This window comes from Anguilla anguilla, chromosome 2, assembly GCF_013347855.1.
Source record: "Anguilla anguilla isolate fAngAng1 chromosome 2, fAngAng1.pri, whole genome shotgun sequence".
Classification (NCBI taxonomy): Eukaryota; Metazoa; Chordata; class Actinopteri; order Anguilliformes; family Anguillidae; genus Anguilla; species Anguilla anguilla.
The window spans coordinates 55374941-55401208 of NC_049202.1; the positions used below are offsets into that span (position 1 = coordinate 55374941).

The 26268-nt window shown below is 49.9% G+C and overlaps 1 protein-coding gene across 10 annotated transcripts in view; it reads left to right on the forward strand.

Annotated features, from left to right (window-relative positions):
* The window catches only part of rbfox3a (RNA binding fox-1 homolog 3a), a 401085-nt gene that overhangs the window by 353847 nt on the left and 20970 nt on the right, over positions 1-26268 (forward strand). For 7 of the 10 annotated variants that reach the window (XM_035404693.1, XM_035404691.1, XM_035404684.1 and 4 more), the window contains 6 exons: positions 5029-5169; positions 13235-13288; positions 15401-15493; positions 16886-16946; positions 19698-19751; positions 25736-25868. In XM_035404693.1, the coding sequence (XP_035260584.1) occupies positions 5029-5169; positions 13235-13288; positions 15401-15493; positions 16886-16946; positions 19698-19751; positions 25736-25868 (536 nt within the window). The remainder of the gene's footprint in view (positions 1-5028; positions 5170-13234; positions 13289-15400; positions 15494-16885; positions 16947-19697; positions 19752-25735; positions 25869-26268) is intronic. The other 3 variants (XM_035404687.1, XM_035404690.1, XM_035404692.1) reach the window with 2 other exon arrangements.

Consider the following 26268-nt stretch of genomic DNA (forward strand, 5'->3'; position numbering starts at 1 on the left):
CTGGCGCGTTCGACCTTCAGCGCGCCGAGCTGGGCGGAGCGACGCCGCCGCCGCGCCGACGGGAGTTCAGCTCGGGACGAGCCCGCAGAGAGGCCCGAGAGAGAGAGAGAGGGAGCGCCGGCCTGAACCGCACACATTTAGGCTGGAGCGCAGCAAATGAATGGAGAGAAAAAGAGATGACAGGAAGGGCATCCTGTGCCTGAGGAATACTAATACCGCGCTCCCCCATAAACATGACTGCGCTGTCCTGGGCTGTTCTGCCTGCTGCGCTGGGCACGGGGGGGAGGGGGGGGGGCGGTCAGCTCACAGTGATAATGGAGCAAATGTGAAAAGAACACGTTGTAAAACAAAATTGTCTAATTACGGCGATGCGAGCCAACAATAGCTCCAGGAGAGTACCTATTATCGCTCCCAATTATGAACACCCAAAAAAGGGGATTTTTAATTCTGGATTCATTTTAAGATCATTGACTCCCCAAGAGCTGAGCCAAGAATGGAGCTCACTGCACGAACCGTACCTAAGACCAAGCAGCATGAAAACAGCGCCGTGCAGAATTAGAATGCAGTGTCTCCTATAGAGGAACACAAATGCAGGAGCAAGTTTGAGCACAGTATTAAAAGTCTTTATGCCATGACGGCCCCTCTGTCCACAGTGAAACACTGGAAAAAGTGTGAAGTAGACCAGCTTAGGGCAGCCACTGAGACTGCCTGACACAGGCCCAGGAGCCCTGAAGGAGCAGAACAGGCATTGTCCTGAGAGAACCGGTTTACACTGGGCCCCAGCGGACCGGTCGATGGAGCTTCAGTTTGTCATAGGACTGAATGTAAAATGCACGAGAATATCTGGGAAGCTTGCTTCTCTAGACAAATCTGTCCAACCGGACATAGACAAATTACCCTGCTTAGGGGAGAAGGTTCTAGGAGAAGGTTCTGGAAGAACAGTATATAGGTGCCTTCTTCAGCCTAAAGGCCATATGTGACACACACACACACACATGCACACTCACATGCACGCTCACACACACACACACGCACATTATTTTAAAATGTCCTTTTTTTTGTTTTGTTTTCCTTTTTTAATGACTTACTTCGATTTCTCCCTTTCATGCTGGGCATGTTCAGTTATTGTTGTTGTTTATGAGCGAAAGGAGAAAGGAAAAAAGGAGAAAGAGAACGCTGAGAAAGCTGGAGGAAATGGAGAAAGCAGAGGAAGGGAGAGATTGTGTGTGACAGACACGGGGAGGAAAGAGGCAGAGAGGGCGAGCGAGTGAGCTCACAGTTAAGTTCTATCAAACATGCAGCGCAGCATCCCAGACAGAATGATGGTGACCTGATAGCAGAGGGCGAAGGGTAGGCTGCATGGGAATGGGCTGGGGAGGGAGTCAGACCACCGGGCGGAGGAGCGCGGCAGAGAGAGCGGGAAGCGAGCGGAGCTCTGCGCTATCGGGATCTGACCCGTCTGATTGGACGGGGGGCCTGGCGTGGCGGTCTGGGCGAACGCCGTGTTCCTCTGCTCGCGCCGTTCCGCGGCGCGCTAGCGCAGAGTCTGCTTTTTAACAGGAAGATAATGTCCTCAGTGATGGATGGAAGGGATTGACTCAGAGGTTTCCAAATACCCTTTCATTCTCCAATACCTGAACCCCCCCCCCACCACTCCTCCACCCCACCAACCAGCCGCCCACCCCCAGGTCTCTGACAGAGCGTCAGTGCAATGCATCACCCTGGAGCGCACGCTGTGTCCCTCTAAGCTTGCTTCAGCCACTTAACCCCTCTCACAGGAGCACATGTCACACTGACAAGCTCCCTCCCTCCGCACACCCCCCACCCCCCCAGCCCCATCCCTTCACTCCAGCCGCTAATCTCCCTTCACCACTGGGGACAGAAGCTTTGTGGGGTGGGCTGTGGATTCTCTACTAGGGGGTGAGGGTTGGGGCCAGCTGGGATGCTGGCTGAAGGTGAAGGTGTGAATGGGATTTTGAAACAAAGGATCTGTTTCGCAAAAAAAAACGTACGCTCCCAATGTAGATCATCTTGGATGAGCTAGAACCGCAAAAACAAATAAACGATGACAATTTTAGCAATGTATATGATTATGATGATGAGGGCAGTAATGATGGCAATCATCATCGCTATCATGATGCTAATAACGGTTTTGTATTAATGATAATGAACAATAGGAATGAATGAGTTCATTTCTTATCAGGGAAATAGTTGGGGGTGTGATGAGGAGAACTGTGCAGTCTAGCCAGGGTGCGATTATCAAACAGTGCATTGTAGTGGATTAAAGTGGGATTGAACCGGGTGCACTGTGTGCATCTAGATCTGCCCTGTGTCTTGTAAAGCTAATCTGTGCACGATAGTCTTAGAAAGCCACTCCAAGTATTGTAAAGCCACAGTGTATGTAGTAGTACTGTAAAGCCACTCTGTGTTCAGCCATCTTGAGCCAGTCTGAAAGCAGTAGTTGTATAAAGCCAGTCTGTGTGTTAGTCTTGTAGAGCCTGGTTCTCTGTGATAGTCTTGTAGTGCTGTACTAGCTGCATTAGTCTAACAGACCAGCACCATTTGCTATAGTCCTGCAGAGCTGCAAACTGTGCAGTGGTGTTCTACACAGTGCAGTGTATTATAGTCTTGTAGCTTCAGGCTCTGTAGAAAACTTGGGATGTGTGCAGCAGTCTTATTAAAAAGCAAGTTCTAATTGCTCATCTTGAGCAGTCGACAAGAGAGAACTCCATGTTTAAGAAGTGGCTGGGGAAAAATAAGGAATGATGTGATGGTCTTGTGGAGTCCATTGGTGCGTAGGCTGTGTGGGAGAGTCCGTGGTGTCTGTGATTGTCTGGTAGAGTCCAGTGGTGTGTAGGCTGTGTGGGAGAGTCCGTGGTGTCTGTGATTGTCTGGTGGAGTCCAGTGGTGTGTAGGCTGTGTGGGAGAGTCCGTGGTGTCTGTGATTGTCTGGTGGAGTCCAGTGGTGTGTAGGCTGTGTGGGAGAGCCCGTGGTGTCTGTGATTGTCTGGTAGAGTCCAGTGGTGTGTAGGCTGTGTAGGAGAGTCCGTGGTGTCTGTGATTGTCTTGTGGAGTCCAGTGGTGTGTAGGCTGTGTAGGAGAGCCCGTGGTGTCTGTGATTGTCTGGTAGAGTCCAGTGGTGTGTAGGCTGTGTGGGAGAGCCCGTGGTGTCTGTGATTGTCTGGCAGAGTCCAGTGGTGTGTAGGCTGTGTGGGAGAGTCCGTGGTGTCTGTGATTGTCTTGTGGAGTCCAGTGGTGTGTAGGCTGTGTGGGAGAGTCCGTGGTGTCTGTGATTGTCTGGTAGAGTCCAGTGGTGTGTAGGCTGTGTGGGAGAGTCCGTGGTGTCTGTGATTGTCTGGTAGAGTCCAGTGGTGTGTAGGCTGTGTGGGAGAGTCCGTGGTGTCTGTGATTGTCTGGTAGAGTCCAGTGGTGCGTAGGCTGTGTGGGAGAGTCCGTGCTGTCTGTGATTGCCTGGTAGAGTCCAGTGGTGTGTAGGCTGTGTGGGAGAGTCCGTGGTGTCTGTGATTGTCTGGTAGAGTCCAGTGGTGCGTAGGCTGTGTGGGAGAGTCCGTGCTGTCTGTGATTGCCTGGTAGAGTCCAGTGGTGTGTAGGCTGTGTAGGAGAGTCCGTGGTGTCTGTGATTGCCTGGTAGAGTCCAGTGGTGTGTAGGCTGTGTAGGAGAGCCCGTGCTGTCTGCGGTTGTCTTGCACGGACCGCTCTTGTTGAGCCGGGCTATGTGAACTGCAGAGCCACACTGCGTTCTGAAGTCTTTTAGTCTTATATCTTTGACCTTGCAGCTCCTCAGTGTTGCTGGGAAGGAAAACATTAGAGACTCTTGTTCAAACAGTGTATTGTGTACTTAGCTGAGGAACCCAATCTCTCTCTCTCTCTCTCTCTCTCTCTCTCTCTCTCTCCCTCTCCCTCTCCCACCCTCCCTCTCTCTCTCTCACTCCCCCCCCCCCCTCCGTCTGCGGACTATGAAGCAGTCCGCTGGCTGCCAGAATGTCGCTGCCTTCAGCACTTCTCTCTCATTGATCCTGCTAAGCCCCAGAACTTTAGCTGACATCATCTTTCCGTCCCACCTCCCCATGTTATTCTAATTCATTATGTATATTAACTCCTGAAGCCTGTGTTTTTCTGTCTGAGCTGTTTCTTTCCTGGCGTGTTTTTTTCTTTTTTTTTTTTTTTAAATAAAGGATTTCAGAACCGAAAACATTGAAATGTAGCTATCAAATGATACACTCCGTTGTTTCCATATGACATAACATTCTCTTCATCTACCCCTTATCCTTGAGAAGTAAACAGAGCCCTTAAAAGAAAACAGTTGCATAATTGATTAGGCTGCACCTTTAAAATGGCAGGATCATTTTAACTGGAATATTTTTACTGAGTAACTCGGAAGCTCCCTTGGGTGTTTCTGGTCTTTATCTGGTAATTGGCACATTTTTCCCCCCTGAAGTGCTGTACCTCTCAGCGGTAGGCTGGCCGTACCAATTCCTCCTTGAATAGAGAGGTGGTGGCTGCGGCTCTGGCTGTATTTATAAAGGCGTTCGTGTGAGGGTGAAATAAATGGAGGTTGTCACAGAAAGCAGCTCAAAGGCATGTCATTCATCCGGAGGAGGGAGCGTCGCTGCCACTTTCCGCTCGTGATGGACAGATCAACACATGGGCTTTGAGCCGGAGTGCTGTTTGAGTTTCTCCCCCTCAGGTCTTTATACCCGGCGCCAATAATGAACCCTTTAGTCTAGACGTGTCACAGGTTTTTAAATCTATATCCGCACCTTTTGACAGGTCCCTTAATCTTCCACGCTACATACAAATGTTGAGTAAGTGTAAGGAATTTGTAATACATGACTATGTGGGTATGAAACTATAATATATGGCTTGTGGAATTTCACTTCCTGTGGAATTCAAGAACTCTGCGGCTAACAGCAACGGTGCTTCCTGATGTGACGTGATGGGGTCGGAGCTGACCCGCGGTGGAGGCGGGGCCTAACGAGCGGCCTGTTTTTCGGTTTCCCCCCCCAGCAGGCGGACGAGGTGGCGCAGACGGAGGGCTCCCAGCAGCTGCAGCCCTCGGACTCCTCAGAGAAGCAGCAGCCCAAGAGGTTACACGTCTCCAACATCCCCTTCCGCTTCCGGGACCCGGACCTACGGCAAATGTTCGGGGTGAGCCTCCCAAACGCCGCCGGTCCGGCGCACCGCACGCGCGGGCGCGGAGCGCTCAGCGCAGCAACGATACGCAGGAGCAGAGTCGCTGCGGCGCGCGAGCGAGCGGGGAAACACGCACAGAAAACACAACCCTCGTTTGGAGCGTGAGGAAGCGTGTTGTTATCGCACACCTTCGCTGCTGTCAGCGCTCGTCCGTCCGCCCATTCTTTGAACTAAAAGGTTAAGTGCCTTTTTGGGAGCTCTCAGCGTTCATTAAAATTGCATATGCTGGTCGTACCTCTTAAATGATTCACACCCAACGCCCCGCGCAACCTTGCTCCGGAACAGGAGAGCAGCCTCGGAGTCTTTTAGCAGCCGGCCGGTCGTCTTTGCCGATGACCGTCCTTTGCCGCTCGCCCGCAGATGTCGGGCGAGCTTTTTTCGGTTCGCGCATTAGCCGCGTATTTGATTTTACGCCTTGAGTTATAACTGCTGTGGTTAATTTGGGAGCGTGCAGCATTGAGGGATGAATATTTAATGGGAGCTCCTCAGTCTTTCGTGGCAGAGCGCTCTCAGCCCGGTCTGTGGCAGGTGTCCGCGGTAGCTCTCCCACACCTAACCTGACAACAGCCCAACGACCTTAGTGAAGGATGCCCAGCGCTAAACACGCCTGGGCCTGCACACAGTGTCCTTATCATTATCCTGCGCGCCTGCATTTTCAGACGCAGCACATGAAAGCTTTACTGATGGGTTTGTTCGGTGTGTTTTCGGAGTCCTGTTGCTGCCAGTTCTGATAGATTGTTACAGAAAATGTGAATATTATCAAATTGCCGCTGCGATGCAGTGATCTAGCACTCCCTGTAACTAACCTGACAGTACACAATTCGGGCTTCACCTGTTTAATTTCTGATTAACTGACAGCGCGAAACAGGACGTCTGTTCAGACAAAGAGTGACAGCTTGTTGCCAGATGATGATAAAAATCATGCGGTTGGACTAGCTTGTTAAGATCACGATGTTTACCGGTGGTGTAGTATAGCAGACAATAACATTTAGTATAATAGTGAGTCCAAGATTTATTCTCTACTTAAACCCTCAATAACATCTGTTGCCTATGGTAGTTTATCGTCATAGAAACCCATGGAAAGTGCGGCTTCGCTCTTTGAAGCTTCCCGGCGTTGATGTGAGGAGAGCGCGCGGACGAGGAGGATCGCAGCGGTGTGGACGTAATTAGTGGTATTTCTCAGCGCAGTTAAAAGGGAGTTCCTCCTCATTAGCTCCCCGTTAGGTGACAGCTCCGCCAGAGATGCAGGTGCTGGGGGGGGGGGGGCCGTGGTGGGGTTCGGGATTCCAGCTCTCCGGCGCCTCCGTGGAGCCCCCCCCCAGGCGCCGAGCGCCACGCCGCCATTAGCCAATGTCACTGAGGGAAGGAGAGAGAGGGGGAGAGAGAGGAGAGGAAGAGATGAGGGAGAAAGAGGGGGAGGAGAGGGAGAGAGAGAAGAGAGGAAGAGGTGAGGGAGAGAGAGGGAGAGGAGAGGGAGATAGAGGAGAGGGAGAAGGAGAGGAAGAGGTGAGGGAGAGAGGGAGAGGAGAGGAGAGGGAGATAGAGGAGAGGGAGAAGGAGAGGAGGGGGAGGGGGAGAGAGGGGGGAGAGGAGAGGGAAGGGGAGAGGTGAGGAGAGGGAGAAGGAGAGGAGAGGGAGATAGAGGAGAGGGAGAAGGAGAGGAGGGGGAGGGAGAGAGAGGGGTAGAGGAGAGAGAAGGGGAGAGGAGAGGTGAGGAGAGAGAGAGGAGAGGGGGAGGAGAGTGAGAAAAAGAGGAGAGTGAGAAGGAGAGGAGAGGGAGAGAGAGGAGAGTAGAGGGGGAGAGATTAGAGGAGAGGGGGAAAGAGAGGGAGCAAGAGGAAAGAAGAGGGGGAGAGAGAGGAGAGGGAGAGGAGACGGATCAGAGAGCCTGTGAGGACGGGGTTTGCTGCTGCGTGGGGCTGGTCCAGCGCTGCAGCTGGATTCGTGTTGAATGAGCTCAATCGATCACGGGGTCAGAGGGTCAGGCAGGCGCCCTGTGTTGAGGCGCGCAGGCCTGCGAGCTGCTGCAGCCCTGCTCTCTATCCTAAGACCAGGCATTACGGCTCACCAGGAGAGGGCTATCTCTGTCAGACTGCGTATGGGCTTTCTGTCTGTCTGGGCTGCGTGAGCCACAGCCGCACGCACCTCACCGATATCATTTTCATTGGGGAAAAAACACAGGTTGTTTAAACTCTGCATTAGCCTTTGACAATTTATTCCAAGAAGTCTGTACATAGTATATATTACAAATAAAAATGGTCTAAATTGGTAAACAACACGAAAACTGAAACGTACTTTGTAGATAAAACGTTTCAGATGATTAAATAGATGGTCCTGGTGAATGTCGTTTTTATTTGCTGAAGCGAAATGAGCACTGAAACTAATTCTAAGCAATATGTATTGTAATATGTAAATCATATGTTTGGCATGTGTGGGTTTTAGTGAATGCGCACCTCATTTGGAAGCAGTGATCACATGATTTTGATCTGTCAGTAATCGGGAAGTGAGTCAGGAAGCTGGCCTTAGAGTGCTTAAGTATTCTACTGTACTGAGGATCTAATCTCTGATTAATTCAGCTTTATTTATATTGTTTATTGAAGATCTATTTGGATCCAATTATATTTCTCAGGGCAAAATTCATAGTGCCATTCTGTGTTCATTGCCTCTGGAGTTAGCATGTATTTAAACTATGCAAATTTATTTCAACTGTCCAAATATACCACAACCGAATTCTGAATATGCAACTTAATTCAAAGGTAGATATATTTTAAATTATGCTTAATGTCAAGGTTTGCAGAAAATAACACCAGACAGAATCTCATCTATTTTAAATCTATACATAGATTGGCTGTTTATCTTTACTAGTCTCGCTTTGTTATGGGAAATATGATAAACTTATTAAACCTACGCCTTTAAACATGTCTGCCACCTTGACACTGTTCTCAATTTTATTTATTTCCTAGAGTTTCTTTTTTCCCAGTTTACTATTCCCACCACCGGACTGGGGTCTTTGGAATTCAGATCGGTTTCTAATTAGCACCCAGGCTTTAGTTTGTTTGTTTAGGGGAATTGTGCAACTTATGGATGTATTATGCAAATTTCGAGGCCTGTCAAAGTTTCCCCTTCCCCATCGACGGAACGGGCCCGGGATAAATCGTGGTGGGCTGAACTGGCGCTTCGCAACAAAGATCCCATCAGCATTTTGCTCCGGCGCACAATGGGCTTCAGCCGGATCATTGTGCGCTCTGCCTTCCTCCTGGCTGTAATTGCTGTAATGTGCCAGTGGCTCGATGTGCCATTACCGCTCTGCTTGAGCAGAGGCACAATGCAAACAAAAGCAATATCGGGACATTATAGCATTCAATGGTGCAGCCCACTGCAGGTTGATAACACACAGGCCACCGGTTCTCCATCTGCACACACACACACACACACACACACACACACATGCACAGGCGCACACACACACACACACACACACACTCACGCACACATGCACAGGCGCACACACACACACACAGGCACGCACACACACACACACACACACACACACATGCACAGGCGCACACACACAGGCACACACAGGCACGCACACACACACACACATGCACAGGCGCACACACGCACACACACACGCACACACAGGCACGCACACACACACGCACTCACGCACACTCACGCGCACACACACACACACACATGCACAGGCGCACACACACACACAGGCGCGCACACACACACACTCACGCACAGGCGTGCACAGGCGCACATACACACACGGACACACACACACAGGCACGCACACACACACACACACACACACACAGGCACGCACACACACACACACACACACACGCACGCACAGAAACACACTTGCACACACACATACACACGCGCACAGAGACACACTGGCACACACGCATGCACTCGTGCTGCTCGGCTAGCTCCAGTCGATACGAGCCTCTGCGCTCGATGCAAACAGAAGAGAATGGAATCTGAAATGGAGAATAAATCCAATCGGATGTGGCAGACTGGAATATTGCAGTAGTGTGGATGAGTCGAGGTGTGTGGGAGTTCAGCAGCGCAAAGACAACAAAAACTTTGCACTCATTATCAGTCCTTATTTCAGCTTAATTTGTAATTAGAAAAACACATCTAGGGAAATTACAACAATAAGTATGAGGTGTTAATGTTATTGAGTAAAATAGTTCTCAAAGTACCGGCTTTTCGTGCAGCTCGAGGACATGTTTAGAATGTAACATAATCTCATGGCAAAATACTTAGATCTCCTGATCTCTGAGGTAAATTCAGAATTATTATTTATTGCTTATTTGTTTTGCAGATGACTTTGTGTCAGCTCACATCATATACCCATCGAAGGAGTTTTAGTGATGTGACTCTGGTTGAGCAATGCTGATGCTGTTTCACAGACGCATATATAAATCTTTAATACAGTGCAGGTGCTCGGTGAAGAAAAAAATAGCAAAGAAAGGAAGAACATACCAGCACACTGCAGGTATGTCACCAAATGATTTATGAAACTCTCCCTGTGAGCACTGACAAGGTTTTGACCACTCCTTCTTAGTCAAATGGTGCCACACCTGGGATTGGACCCTTCAGCCTTCTGGTTGAACTGCCAGCCCTAGCCGCTGTGCCACGCCGCGCCCAGGAGAACATCCATCCACAGCCCCGCGAGCCTGCCCTGGCGCACTCCCATCATGCACCGCTCAGCCCCAACTCCGGCACAGAGAGTAAAGAGGTCTTCCAGCATGGCGGCTCGCAGGGCTGTGTTATATTGGAGTAATTAAAGAAGCCCCCTTGTAATGTGTGGCGCTATGCGACGTGTAATGGGGCTGCTCGTCGCCCCTTCCCCGTGTTTAATAACGCCGCGCTCGGAAAGCCAGCTGCGCGAGGGCTCTTCCCATCACACCACCAGAGTGGGGTTCCTAAATGAGACACTACATCACCCGCACACCCTCCATTACCTACCCTATTACCTGAGAGCCTCCTCTGGAGCATGCGTCTCCGGATGGAAACCTGCAGGGAGTTTTATATGGGTGCTGCAGGGTGCCATAGGGTGCCCCTAATGTCTTTTTAATGACCTCTGCATATTTTAATTGCCTGCTTCTATAAACCTCGTGGATTCCAGGTAGCACCTAGCTTGAGCTGTAATTTCTTGTTTTCATCCTGAAGATGGATTGCGCGGTGGAAACTCCCAGAGTTCCTCCTGCTTTCGCTGCTGCCGTCAGACCGTCTGCAGTTTACCCCTCGATGACATGAATAGCGCCCGATGCAGCCGCCTGTCTCTATTTCTCCCCCCCTGCATTCAGCGGCCTCGCGGAAGGTAATTGCTGGGCACGGCCCGCGGCCTGACGGTGATCTCCGTTTTTGTGGGCGTGTTGTTGCAGTTGTTGGGGTTGAGTGAAGGCTGTGATTACTGGCGTGCGGGCGCCTCTCTGCGTACCGCAAACACGTCTTCCCTCGCAAGCGTGTTTCACCAACACCATAAACCCGGCGGGTTGGGTTAATGCAGTCAGTACCCGCGCGTTTTTGTTTAGAATGAATCGTCCCCCCGTATGAAAGGATCACGCTGGGATGTAAATGGCCATGCCTGATTTAGCCTCGCGTATAAACTGCTTTCATTTGAACAAATTGAGGGAATTATGTCAAGTAGCAGATGTTTGGTCGAAGCCGTAGAATTTGAATTCGGTGGGAGGAATGTCGGGGAGGGGGAGGCTCGCTCCTCCACTAACCTGAGTGGGGGGAGGTCTCCGTTCGGAGCGGGCCCGAGCTCTGAGAGGGGCGGGGTGCCCGGCTCGGGGCGGGCGCCACCGCCCAATCAGCCGCCCCGCCCGCCCCGCTCGCGCCCGGCGCTCCCGTTGGCCGTGTAAGAAGATAAAAGCCGGCTCTTCCTAACCTTATTAGTGACCCAGCCAAACGATCAATCCCATTGAGCGCGCTGTGCCTGGAAGGCCCATTTCTTCCCTGTTGTGCTGAAATGAAGCCGACGCGGACTGCTTGACAGGGTAATTAGTTTTAATGAAATAATGCGGCCATTGTAGACAGCAATTAAAACCCGCTTTCATTCCACTCATTAGAGGAACTTAAGGTTTGCTTTCATTCCACTGTTTTCTAATGATCTGAAGGCAAACCCGTTAAATTGAATACTTAAGCTTGTTAACCCCTTGAGACCACTGCAGTCGCTTGCACAGAAACAAGGGAAAAGAGAAATGTACAAACAATCACTTGTTTGTCGGCTCTGTTGGTTTCTCATTTAGGCGGCTTCCCGCTCTCTCGCTCAGCGGGGGCGGCGGGGGGAGTGGTCTCCTCGGCCACATTTGCGTTGGCCGCACTCCCGCTCCTGTAGGACAGGGAGGAGCCGGACCCCTCATCGGGACGTGGAGCCGTCCTCCGCCCCCGTGTCCCCTTCCCCCCTCCTCCGGGGGTCGGTGTTTGTGGGACCGCTCTTTAAACCCGCTCGGGCGCGTGCGGTCTTCCCGGTGTTTGGATTCCTGACCTTGCTGCGCGCCAGCATGTTTATTTATTTACTGAAATAAACTACCTGATTCAAGGTCTTGTTGTGAGCGCACCAGGGCCCTCATTATCATAAGGCAAGCAGGGTTAACATGGCCGAGCCCCTCCCCGCACGGGGGGCAGTGTTTATCACCCCGTAAGCGGCCTGCAGGCGGAGAGAGGCCCCGCCCCGCCCCGCCCCGCCCCGCCACGCCCGCCGGGCCTCGCCGCCGCCGGCCCGCGCACTTTCGGGTTCTCGGGGGCAAGGAGCGGGGGCCGGGTCATTAGCATTATCAATGTTCCTCGGCCATTCCAAATGCCAATACTCCAGCAGGACTAGCCGCTCTGTAGGACGCTTGAGTTTATTACATGCGACATTTCACAGCACACATGCTCCCCAGCACAGATTCATTTACTTCTTCCTTTTTTTTTCGTGGAGGGAGTGGTCAATGCCTTCTGGCTAATGCTAATTAGTTAATAAAAAAGAGATATTGGGCATTCTGTGGTCGTTATAATGACAATCTGATAATGCGGCAGAATTGAGAGGAAACCGCTGCAAAAATAAAAGGCGGTGTGACAGGTAATTACCATGATAATATTTGTCACGGTGATAATAAACAAATGTATGGTTCATCATTAGCAATAATGGCTGTTCTCCGTTCAATTTTCCCTTTTAATTGAAGGAGGTGTTCTGCTTTAAGCAGCTCTGAAAGTGCACACGGCATCCTTTTCCGCCTCGCTTTGTGCTTGGGAAGGCTCATTCCTCCGAAAAACAGCAGAGAAAGGAGTCTAATGTCCACCATTAAGTTCACTGATGCATGCGCGGCACCGCGGTCCTGTGTGGATTTCCGCTTAATATCCATCCACTGCACCCCGCCGCTCTCAGAGCACCGCTGCGCTGTTTACTCGCCATACCAGTCAAATGATCGCATTTCTGCTGCTGATATGTACATGTGCATGTTTTATACCGGGATATGTGTGTGTACAGCTGAAATTATTGACTTAGGACTGCCACGTGGCCTTTGCATCCGTCCCCAAGGGGAATTAAATTTGATACCTTTTAAACGCTGCAGCACACTTAAAAGTGTATACTCTGCATTTGTCTGTGTGTTTCATGCATTATTACTGATACATGCTCAATTTACTTTCAGTGCACCTCAGCACAACTCCCAATCCACCGGCTCTGGCAGTTTTCTCTACACCGTTCTTGTTTAAAATTAACTTTTATAAATGTTAATGAATTACATGGATTTCTCTGCTTTGAGAAGGGTTCCAGTGAATTGGGGAAATTACTGCAAAGCCCTTTTTTTATTACAAAGAAATGTGATTTGAACAGCCTGTTGTGTGCAGTGGAATACACGGCTTAAACTGGCATAAATAGAGCAGGATGTTCTATTTTTGAAAGCGTTACAATCAAGCATCTGAGCCTCTTCACAAAGTGCAAACGTGACATGTTCTAATTATTTTCTTTCTCCTTCCTTTCTCCCTGTCTCCTTTCTCTCCGCAGCAATTCGGGAAGATTTTGGACGTGGAAATTATTTTTAACGAGCGGGGCTCCAAGGTAAGTGCGCCGGAGCGGCGGCGCCTGTCGGCCCGCCCCTCTCTCCGCAGGCCTCTCCTTCGTGCGTGTGATCACTGCGGGGCGTGTGGCTCCGCCCGGCTCCGGCGTCTTGCTGGCCGTCCTGCCGCCCGCCCCCTCGGCGAAGCCCCCCGGGCGTGGGGGCTCGCCTGGAGCACAGACCAGAGCGTCCGCCTCACAGCCTTCCAGCTCCGCGTCTGTGCTGCGGGGAGGGAGGGTTAGCATAATGTTTTTGTCCCGGCCAGCAGAAGCAGCTCATATGGCTGTGTCAGTACTGCGGTGAGGCTGGGTTAGCTTAACGTTTTTGACCCAGCCAGCAGAGGCAGCTCATCTGGTGTTCAGTGGATTCCTGGTGGCGCCGGCTCATGGGGACCGTGAGCTTGGGCCTGAGGTTCGAGGCCCAAGGTTCTGAGAGCCTGTTGCTGTGCTCCTTGGGGTTCTGTCAGTCTGTAGCGATAGCCTGCACTGTGACAGGAGGCTTTCTCCAGACGTTTTTCACGCGGTCACCACACAGGTGTGGGACCCTCCCCCCGGGCACGCCTCGAGGCTCGCCCCCCTCGTTCCCTCTCCCAGGTTCGACTCCCTTCCTGGACAAGATTGAGCACCTGAGAACCTGTCGCCTCCATGGGAACAAGCTTTTATTGTTTGTGCCCGACAAAGCCATTACCCATGATGCCTCTTCCGCACCCTGCTTTCTATATAATGAACCTACCAGACCATTAATAAACAATCTATTTTCTAAGAAGCTTTTGCAATTTGCATTCAATATGTTTGTCTCCTTTGAAAAATGGTGGCTCCACTCTCCGTCCGTGTAAGCTAATTATTTGTGCATGATAAAAAAAAATAAAGAGGGTGAGCACAGTAGCACAAAATGTCAAAAGGATTAATTTTGCCCTCAATTCCGTTTTAAATTTATTTTTTATCTTTTTCTCCCCAAGGACGGCTCCTGTGTTATTTATGCCAGACGTTGGGCTGGAGATCCTGTATATGCATATGAGATCACGCTGCTCTCCAGCACACACATGCATTATCTTCCAAAGCAATTATCAGCCCATGCTTGCACAGTGTATATAAACTAAAAGACTGGGACTTGTCCGACACACTTGTTCGCCAAGCATATCTAATGGCTCGCGCCCGGGTATCGGGTTTAGGCTACAGGTCCCCATAACTCACCAGTGACAAATCCAAGAGGAGAAGCGAAATGGACTTTCCCTGGTGGGTGGGAGCGGTGTAGAACAGCAGCTACTCGGAGAGAGCGCTTATGGAAAACGCGTCTGGATGGATTTCTCCACCGTAAATACGCTTTCTCCGTCCCGTATTAATTACCAGCGTAACGAGAAGGGATTTCTGCCGCGCGTACGGACCGCTGGCTTAGGGAGAACGGCATTGTGGAGACAGATGTTTATCCAGGATTAGGCAAACTTGAAGTGACTGGGCTTTTAAAAAAAAAAAAAAAAAAAGACGTGAAATGCTTTAGAAATGAAAAAATCCCTTGTTTTGCATTGTGGGCTTTTTTTTTGCAGAATGGTGATTGGCTGATCCTTATGTAGGTTATGTTTGAAAGTTTTTTTTGTTTTTTTCCTTGAGGGGCTACAGATATTCACGGCAAAGTTTATTTTATTGTTTTCTGCACTTAACTTGTCCATGTGCGTCATTGAGTTTTAAATTTTTGCTGCGCAGTAAATATACTTGTTTATTGTAAAGGTCATTTGTCCAGTCATTTTGAATAATTTATGTACTGCATGCTTCAAAAAAAATGCTTTTGACTGATACAACAGAAATGTAACCTTCTAATTTTAGTCTGGGGAGAAGCTTTACCAGAGGCTGGTTTGTTAGTGCTGGAGTGTCAGGTCATATCACTAAACTGCTGCGTTTGCCTTTCTCTCCTGCTCTTCAGATCTGACCATCCTCTCCTGCTAGCATTTCACTAACAAGCTCAGATTTCTCTGGCTGCTTCAAATTCGACTTCCTGCTGCTTACCTTGTTGTGCGTGTTCCTTCCCTCCTTTTCCCCTCTCTCTCTCTCTCTCTCTCCCCCCCCCCCCCCCCCCCCCCCGCCCCCCCCACCCCCCACGCGGCTCGCCGTCGCACGCAGGGCTTTGGATTTGTAACTTTCGAAACGAGCGCGGACGCTGACCGCGCGCGGGAGAAACTAAACGGTACAATCGTAGAGGGACGCAAAATCGAGGTGCCTTCCTTTTCCACTACTTTCCCGCCTCACCTTTTCTTTCTTCTGCCCATGGAAGCCTGCCTCCCACCCCCCATCCCTCCCCCCCCCCCCCCCCCCCCCCCCCCCACACGCATGCTTGACTCCAGGCCTCATCTATATGTGCTTGTGGGACCACGTCCGTGCGCCCGGGCGGATTGAATCAGAACCCAAGCGTTCCTCCTTTATTTGATATGGGGGAATGCATGGCTTCAGGTTTGATCTCAGCAGCCTGTGGAGCGCTCCGTTTGATTAATGTGTGTACCGCTTTTCTTCCCCTTTTTCTTTTTTTCCTCCCTTCTCTCGCTTGTTTGCTCTCCGTTGCTTTCGAAACTGTATGTTGCATGCAAACTTCTGCTCCTCTCCGACAAAAAAAAAAAGGGAGCGTATACGATATGTTTTTAATTAATTCAATCTGAGGAAATCAAAGCGCTGCCAATGTTGCTTTAAATCCCAATTGTTTACCCAAGCCATTACCAGTTTGTTTCTCCTTTCATGTCGCGTACCCTGGAGAAAAGAGTAAAGCAATATTTTCTCTGTCTCCATGGCAAAGTGTATTTGCCACTTCCACCGACCCATTAAGATAATTCATGTAATGTATAAACAATACCTTGGCATATATATCATGGCAGGTTCAAGCCAGTTGTTTCCTTAAGCTAAATGACCTACACTGGCCCTGTGGAAATTAAAGCCATTAGCGATAATTAACATGAGAGTGAAATACTAACATGGCGGAATAAAAAAATGCTCTGCTCTGCCAGGGGCGATGTCCAACTCCCTCCGCACCCAAGGAAAAACTGTATTTCTTTGGAGCGAGGTGTCGGACATTATTTACAGGCTTATACAAATGCGTCAGTCCTCTCCCAGGTTAGATCCTGCGGGGGCGTTTGTCTTCCCCCCCGGCCATGGTGGACCTCTGCCCCGCTGCTGCACGTCTGGAGGTCACCGCCGCTCATCCTCTCTGCGGCGCGGGGCCAGGCCTGAACAAGGGCCCGGGCCTCACACCCCCTTTTTATCACTGAGACTGGGCAGCAGGCAGGGGGGGAAGGGCAGAGGAGACGGGGGTGGGGGGGGGGGGGGCGGGGGGGGGCTGAGAATGTATTAACCACAGCATCAGTGAGTGCAAGTCCCAGGGCTGCCATGACCAATCACTGGCTGCATGAAAGTCACTGCGATTCGCTGCGAGCGATGACCATCCCATGGCTGAGGAACATGGCGTACTTCAGCATGCTTTTGGAACGCGGTGTTTTTTTTTTCGGCTGTGTCCCATTAAGCTTCGGAGGTGCATGTCACGGGCGGCGTGTCCGTCCCCGTGTCTCTGCTGAGTGTGGCGTGTGCCTGTAACTCTGTCTGCCATTTTGTCTTTGGAAACAGGTAAACAATGCAACAGCAAGAGTAATGACCAACAAGAAGGTGGCTAACCCTTACACAAATGGTAAGATCTCTTTGGTCTGAATCACTTTTGTGAGCGTGTCACTGTGTTCTGCTTTTACTATAGAATGGTGTGCCTGTTGGAAATGTGTCTCCTGGTTATGAATTCACAAATATATACGGTAGCAGTATTTCTTCATAGTTTTGTTTATCAGCTTTTATATAATTTATATTTATTTCAAATTGTTTCTTGCTGTGTTGAGCTCATGTATGGTAATCACCACAAATGCATTACGGTGTTCCACTCGAACACAGGAAAAATACTGCAACCCCACTTAAAATGAGAATTAAACCTGCAGCAGGCTACTTTCTCAACTGTCGCAATGTCGTGAAAACATCTTAAAAATCATAACGCACTGTTGGCCCTGCCCAAAGAGAAAGAGAGACACACCCCTTCTCCACACACCTCATTGTAAACGCGCATCATCATTTCTAGCTACGATTCCTTGGCTACACTAAAAATCTCAGCTGCAAGAGTCCAAGTAGAACAACAGAATCTTTCTTGTTGTTTCAGAGTTTACCGATAACAATATAAAACATTATCTATTTAGTCACTGAGCTCTGTAGCTAATGAAGTAATGGTTTGGCTAAATTCACTGGCTCATCTAAAATGAGCTACCTACCTCATGGTTTGCGATAGCTAACGTTAGCTAAAACATTTTTATACATGTCAATTGTTCAACACAGCTACTCTGTCCCAGACTAAGAGTTATCCAATACACCTAGCTCCAGTTCAGTACTCTGCTGGACTGTTTGGTCAGCCTTAACCCTGATACAGGACCCTTTGGGAATCTGGTCATACAGTGTAGACAACAATCGCTATTGGCTATAGCTGGCAATCAGGGTTCTAGTTTCTGGATAACGTGATCTATCCAACTAACTTTTGTGTACCTAGCTTGCCTAGGTAATCTTCACTTACCACGCAGATAACATTAGTAAACATTTGATTATTCCAAGAATGAACCGTCAAATTAAGGAACATTTATCAATAATAGCTATCTAGTTACTTTAGTGGCTAAATTCAGTGAAGGTAACTTGCCCTAACTGGCTGGTAAGCAGAAAGTCCAGGTAAATTAGTGCTGAAATTTAGACCTTCCTGTCCAGCAGCAACAATGCACAATCCTTTCTTTCTTTCTTTCTTTCTTTCTTTCTTTCTCATTGTTTGTTGTTTGCTTTCTGTTTGTTTTTTAAACAAAACATTTGGGCTGAATCCCTGGTTCCTGAATGCAGGATTTGAGGGTGTAAACAATGTATGGTGCTGGATTTCTCTCACAGCAGCTTTTTCTATAATTGCTACCAATTAAGCATGACCGTTCCCCGATATCTTTCAGAAAAGAAAAGGTGCCTACTGCAGCTTTAATTTGGTTACTTCCCTGTTAATTCAAATACAATTTTGACTTCATAATAGTTTAAGCTGCTATGGTATTTTCAACTCGTGTTTAATGAAAATGTTTCTCAGAGTAACATATTGATACGCTGCAAAATTAAAATTAATTGATTTATGTTGTGTCACGTCTGTATCACAGTTATTATAAACATACATCGTATTTGTTAGTGGTTACCTGATCTTTGTAGTTGGAGCTATTTCAATTCTCTAATTTTTATTGGCATGTTTGTACAGACTGTTCAACATTCTGTCAAATGAAAGATAGGTTTTAAATTGGCCTCTGTTACCAGTCATCTCCCCTGTGGTGTGGATGTAGATGTTTTATTCTGTATCATCCAGTGAAAACACTGTATAGAGGTTAATTAACTGTGCTGTCTGTGAAAGTCACAGTAGATCATGGCTGCTGTTTTTTTTCTTACTGAAAACACATCTCTTTAAAATGGGCGGGGGTGAGACCCATTCCACCCCCTTAAATGAGTTTGGTTTTAATAAAGACCGGTGTTTTGAGGAGGAAGCGAGCACTGGAAATGGAGGGGTGGGGATGGAGAAGGAATGAAAGGGGTGGAGCGCAGGCAATAGCGTGTGCAGCCAATAAAAAGACGCGGAGCGGTAAGGCGAGGCCCCGCCCATGCGTTTTGCATCAGCAGCTACGTGAGATAGGAAGCCGAGAGCCAGGCGTCCGTCTGGCCTCCGGTCGCCGCGGTGTGAACCCCAGGCCAGCCCCGGGCTGGGATGAGAGGGGATGGGGAGACTCGCGCCCGGCGCCAGATGTTTTTTAGGGGGGGGGGGGGTTTGAAGGCTGGAGTAAATGGAAAAGCCAATGCTCATTCCGCGCGGGGGCTTCACGGGGTCCGGCACCGCCGTGACGCTCATTCCCCTTGATGGGCGCGCGGGAGGGAGGGAGAGACGGAGCGGGGAATTAAAGCAGTGGACATTTCACCACCCCGCTCGCCATCAGTGAAAGCCTGCTTGAGCTGAAAAGAATCAGGCCATTTTCAGCCTCCATCCGTCACTGTCATGCGGCCGGACAGCACTTAGTGCTGCCTTTCCTTCAATCCCTCTCACTTTTCCATCTTCACAACCGGCGCCACTGGACCCCCACAACCACACACACACACACACACACACACACACACAACCTCGCGCATGCACGTGTGTGTGTGTGTCTGTGTCTGTGTCTCTCTTATTCTTCTTCTTCATTTCTCTTTTAATTTATCACTTTACCATTAATTTCCCACTTCCTGCCATGGAAGTAAATTGGAGTCGGGGTTCTCTGTGGGAGCCCAGAGCCGGGCTCCTCTGTTTAAACAGGAGGGTTAATGAGTTCAGTCTTAAGCCTAATATTATCTTCCCCTGTGTTCCCTGTAGGGTGGAAGCTGAATCCAGTGGTGGGAGCTGTCTATGGTCCTGAATTTTATGCAGGTAAACAGCAGTGGACCGCTCCACGCTAGTGCAGAGGTCTTCTCGCTCTCAGACAATTAGACAGCCTTCCCCGGCTCTGGGCTCTGGCGCTTGGACTGGAGCCGCAGTCTGTATATTGAGGCTGTTTCTCTTCTTTATGTTTATCTGTATAGGTTTTCAAGGGCTCCTCTGGAGCTGTGTGCAATAATCCAGAAATAAAGCTGTCTGAATGGTGAAAATCCATGAGCGCCTGCTAAACTTTGCATGCAGTCGCTTTGGAACCAATTTCCATGAGATACAGCACCCCAAGTTAAAGGAATACTAAATGACCGAGATAAGTTTCTGCCGACGTGCCGGGGAGGACCACGGTCCTCGGGGCCGTGTTATAAAACGCGGTCGCCACGGGAACGGGCGAGCGGCCCTGCTTTGATCTTCCATTGATTATACCCAGGCTGCTCTGCTGGCGCTGCTCGGACCGTGACCTCACCCTTTGCCCCCGTCAGCATTACCTCCCGTAAATCAGCCGGCCCGGGCAAGCTCCCCCGCGTGCGTGAGTCAGTCACTCGCTCTGGCCCAGCGGGGTGCCGTGAGATGAAGCTGAATTCTGGGGACCGCGTACCTCTCAGCCCATTGGCCCACGGCGGGTCTGTGCCCTGGCTGGGTTTCTGTGTAAAAAAAAAACGATTCCCACCCAGCCTGCATTACGACCGTGATCACAGCCTGCGCAGGAGAAAGATGAAGCTCTCCACTGATGACTGTTAATATGGTTTGGTGCGTGGTTGACATGCTTGGATATGCATCAGTGCAGTCTCTCTGGTGCTTTTTATCTTCAGTTTCAAAGGTGAAGGGAATGGATACTCTGGCTGTTACAGCTTTTGCTGAAGCCCTTTGATCCTCCAACAAAGAAATGAATATGTTATTTTTGTGCTGAGAGTTTTGACATCAGCCACAGTGTGTAAACAGGTTTCGGGAGGAAAAAAAAATGTATTAATCATGGAAACAAAGCAATAGTTGACCCCAATCCCATAGAGCTAGACCCCAGACCGCTTTTGGATATTAAATGAGACAACAAACATGGCAAAGGCAGCTGCTGAACTTAACTCTGCTCTGAAAGAGGTCAAAAAAAGAAAAGTTATGGATACTAGAAACCGGTCTGTTGTTTGTGAGGGTTACATGCCACTGGCAGGTATTCCTATTTGAATATTGTTAGACAGACGCTTACTTCAGAAACAAGACATCACAGCTACTGCAAGTCTGACTGTAGAGAGGTTGGCCATATTAAGATGGGTCAAGCTAATTGCGGAGGAGCTACTTTTTCAGAGGCGTTGTGTGGGGAACTGGGAGATTGTGAAAGGTAGATGTCTGGCAAATTGCCAACAATAGTTTAGTATTCTTCATGGTTTGTTTAATGAGGAATGTTGACTTTTTTCCCTAAGTTTTTTTTTCCCCCCACGTGCAGTTTTTATTGCTGTACATTATATGAACCCTTTGCATCTTAATGAGAGGGAAATGGTATTATTTCATTTGGAAGAAGTGCTGAGCACATCTCGCCACTTTAACGGCTTTCCTTTTTGCTCATTAGACTAAAATCTGTTCATTCCCGGACAGCTTTACGGCAAACCTCTAAATAACCGGCTGTGACAGAAAGCAGTCGTATATCATTTTTATTTCACCCCCCCACACCGCCCCCTCCCACCATTCTCCCGATCTGACGTCCTCCCCTGCTCTGATACACACACATACACACGCACACACACACGCACGCTCGCACACACACACACACACGCACGCACACATTCACTCACATATTTACACACGCACGCACACAGACACACTCACACACATACAAACACACACAAAGGCAATCACGCACACACACACACATAAATTCACACACTCATACATTCACACACATAGGCACACACACACATACACATACACGCGCACACTTACACTTACAGACACATGTGTACACATTTCACGCACATACGCGCACACGCACATATGCGCACCTGTACATGCAACGCACACTTTCCCAAAACATCTCATCAAATCAGATTTAATGTGGTCCACCACTTCGGCTGCCTGGCTGGGGAGCCGGGGGTTGTGTGATTTATTGGATGCTAATTTTTCAAGTCGTCTTAACACGGCGCTAAAGTTTGCCAAGCCTAAACGACACCATATGTTTTGCCAGCTCCCCAGGGAGAGGCGTGTAGGAAGTGTAAAATATAAATAAGATATAGATTTTTTTTTTTTTTTTAGTAAACAAGGATTCAGATGGAAAATCCCAGTCCTGGGTCACGCTCACACTATCACCTCCCCCCCCCCCCATCCCTTATAACCCCCACCTCAAAAAAAAATCCTGTGCAAGTGGTCCATGGATTTATTCTAGAATAATTATGGCTACATTTAATATACTTTGGGTAGGAATAAAATGGGATGTAAAGGCGATTAATCACTGTTTATCAGTCCCCGTTTCTGTGCGGGAGATCAGCGAAATTGGGCGCCATAAATCGTGCGCTGGTGACAGCACACTTCGTCTCCATTCGTCCTAGTGCTACAGGTTTATTGTCCTCAAATCCCATTCAGGAGAATGACGGATGAGAGCGGCGGACTGGCTGCTTTTAACCTCTTCCAGGGTAGTCTGGCGTCTCCTCCGCCTGCCGGCCAATTTCCCCCGCCGCCGCCCGCGCGCTCGCCGCCCGCCCGCCCGCCCGCGTGCCCGCCCGCCGCCGCCACACCAAACGCCAGAGCCGCCTGTGAGGAATTAGAAATGCAGACGCGGGGCAGCGCTGTTGACCCCGCGCGGGGAACTTAATTGTTTAATCTGGGCTCTTTCTCCTGCCTTTGTAGAGCAGCGGCGAGTGCATGTGCATGAAGGACAATGAAGGCAATGTAATACTGATTGATTGACTGTGCCCTCGGTGGATGCATTCAGAGCCCGGCAGCATGTTGAACAGAACACAACAAATAAGATTAAAATGCAAAATAGTCGGGGAAAAATAATAATAGTGCCGTTTTTAAATATATGCTAAAAAATTTGCAAGTACCGAGGGGTGACATTAGTTTGACTCTGAGCCACGTCAGAATCTCCTCCGCGAGTGATCCAATTCCACAAGGGTCCCTGTCAGACAATGACCTCCGTCTTTATTACCCAATCAATTTAGGGTATTTAAAAAGCAAGCACAGATTTGTCACGGAACTGTCCGTGCTGTGTTTACACGCACATGCACGCGGGCGCGTGTGTGTGTGTGTGTGCGCGCTTGCGTATACGTGTGTGTGTGCGCGCTTGCATATACGCACGCATGTGTGTGTGTGTATGCATCTGACAAAGGGGCACTTCACCACTGATTTCCTCCACACAAAAGACCATAAGTGCAGCCATGAATCCAAGTGCCCATGCATTCATTGGAAAGGGGCGAAGCTTGTTGAGGAGTCATTGAGACAGCAGTCCTGGAAATGACAGAATAGACGAGCCTAATTGCAGTTTTAATGCATGTAGATAGATCTTTTAATTGTTGGAGGATAAATTTAGGGGATAATTAAGCATCGGTCCCTTGATTAAATTAAGCTGTTTTTCAATGTCCCAATGCCTGGATTAAGTGTTCATCTCCAGATCAGTGTGAGCGCGATATAAAAAGGAGCAGCCTGGTGGAAAATCGGGGAGTAATTCGGGGTGACAGGGGCACCCTCATGTGAAAAGTGCCTGATTGCTTAGGATACGATGAGTGAGCAGTAGCCTCATTCCCTGACACCGGGGCTCCAGCTGAAAAGGGACACATATGCTAGTCATTGGACTCCGCTGTCTTTGGCCCTTTCATGAATCCTATTCCTACACTGTAGAGATTATGCTTTTTTTATGTTGGGCTGACCCCCTTCACCTCGTTGGGTTGGGCTGCTTCCTCTCCTCTACAGAAAAAGACTTGTTTAAATGTGGGCCGATTTATGTGCACATGCACTTGTGCTATTGTTGTTGGTTTTATTGGCACTGGAAAGTGTCTCAGTGTTTTTGATTTATGGGTTATTATTGAATCAGCGTACCCTATCAGCGCACAGCTCATTACAAGATTACATTCATATACATCAGAGCGCACGTAATGCATACAGATAAAATTCGAGAAAAATATGGATATCAGATATGAAGGGGATTTGAAGAAATTGATCTTTCCTGGGACGTATAGCGGATGACTGCTTCTCTGCCATTTCACAAATTAGCGCCGGTTGTCCCTGGAAAAATGAAGTGTGCTCGTCAGGACTTCCCACCGTCTGAGGACACGCCTCCTGCGCTCCCTGCGCTTCCAGCCTCCGCCCCCGACAGGAGGAGCGCGCTCCTTTTGTGCTCCGCGTTGTCTTTCTCCCAAACGGGCGCGTTTTTCTTTTCTCTTGCAAATGAGCGGCGTTGTTTGCGTACGCGGGGAAACGCTAATGGACTGTGATGGTAATATCAGGAGGCATTAACCTGGCTGTCTGGGTTTAAAAGCACTGCAAATCTCCGCGCGTGTCAGCTTTATGAAAGCGGGGGGGCGTTGACTCCGGGACTGGGGGTCTCTGGTGGAGAGCGGGGGAGACGAACAGCAGTAATACCCTGAAATGTAATGGGCTGCTCTAAGCGCCTGTAAACAATCTGCAGAGCGGCCGTCCTGACGCTCCTCCAGCCGAAACGCGCCGGCGGTTTGGGGCTTTTTTTATTTTTTTATTTTCTAGCGGCTGGTTTGGTGAGGCTCCGTGGCCCTGCTCAGCCTGTGCCCTGTGCCGTGCTGTGCTGTCGGTGCAGACACAGGTACAGCCGACGCGCGCCTCTGTTCCTGTTGGACCCCAGGCCTCGGGGGGAGGCGACCGGCCGTTCTTCGCTCTGTCGTTGTGGAAACCGAAGCGGGCCGCGATGAATGGAATCAGGAAGACCTCACTTCCAAAAAATTTTAAATAAAAAAAAGAACCAGACCGCGCTGTGAATGAATAAATTAGCGCGCGAGAGGAGAAGGCGCGGGCGGGGCAGAAGGGAGTGGATAATAGACGTGATCTGGTTTGGGGAAGCAGAGGGGAGGCAGAGATCAGTAGATCTGCGTGAGCGTGCGATCGGGAAGCTGCCTGGCGGTGCGGTAACCCTTTGCGTGCGCGGCGGCGGCGGCGGTGGGCGGGGTTCTGAACCGGCTCCAGAAGCGGACTGAAGGTTGAGAGGAGACCTTGGGATCTCAAGGCCCCCGTCCTCTCATTAGACAGCGGGGCCCTCCCGACGTCGACCCTGAGACGTTCCGTCCCCCCTCGCCCGGCCCCGTGGCAACCACGGGGGAGGGGGAGGGCGGGGTGCGGGCCGTGATTGGCTGAGGGAGGCGGTGAGGTCCCCAGGTGAGATGAAGGATGGCGTCAGGCTGAGATTGCTGCTACAACAATACAGCCCATCTGCTCGGGCTCCCTCAGTGCCAGCACATTGTGTCTCACCTACAACAACCTACCACCTCCCCGCTCACTCGCTCGCTCGCAGACTGCTGCTGTGGGACCGCTTCCAAACGCCGCGTACCGCACTCAAGGTTTCAGACATCCAGAAAAAAACTTCACAGAGGATAGGATCAGGCTCCAGTCTCATCTCTTTACGCTCTCACATTATAACACTGCTGTGAAGGTCCCTTCTCATTGTGTTCATTACTGGATGAGATCCCAGTGATTTCATTTTTCCTAAAGGAGAGTTCGGGTCCTCTTGCCTTGTTAGTTCATTCACGCAGTCAGTGTTTTCTGTAAATCAAACAATGAACCATCAGGCATGTTGTAGCTGGTTTGTATTTTAGGCTGGAAATGAAAGGAATTCATAAAATGCTACCTGTCAGGACCATTTTGTTGAAGCGAGATGCGTGGTTTGAATTCTGTACATGAGGAATATCAGCCAGAGTGGGATGATTGAATCCTGTCAGTAATTTTAGTCAGTAAGTTTTTGTCTTCTGTTCCTTCTGTGACAGTGCCTTGGTCCTCTCAGGCGCTCAGTGTTGTGTGACCCCCTCCTCTCTCCACAGTAACCGGCTTCCCCTACCCGACCACAGGGGCGGCGGTGGCCTACAGAGGGGCCCACTTGAGAGGCCGGGGTCGTGCCGTGTACAACACATTCCGCGCCGCGCCCCCGCCCCCACCCATCCCGGCCTATGGAGCGTGAGTATCCGCGCGCCCGCGCACCCGCCCGCCCCACAGCCTCATTCTGACCGTCCAATGAGACGCAAGCACCGCAGTCCGAGAAACAGCATCGGACTTTGCCTCATATCTCTGTCCAGCAGACCCGTCTACCTGCTGTCCCATGATGAGCCCCCCAGTAGTAAATTATTTTGTTCACAACTTTTACCGCCAGCTGTCCGCCTCCCTCACCGCGCTGGAACGCTAACACAAGCGCGATGGGCGTGGCCACGGAGAGCCAGGGCCCTCTGATTGGTGCACAGCCAGAGCTCCGTGGTTCGGGTTGCTCACCGGGCCCTGCGCCTTCCCCTGCTCCCTGCTCCGTGAGGGCTCCAGGTGTGGAGCTGCCCGGGGCAAGGCAAGGCCCACAGCGTGATATCAA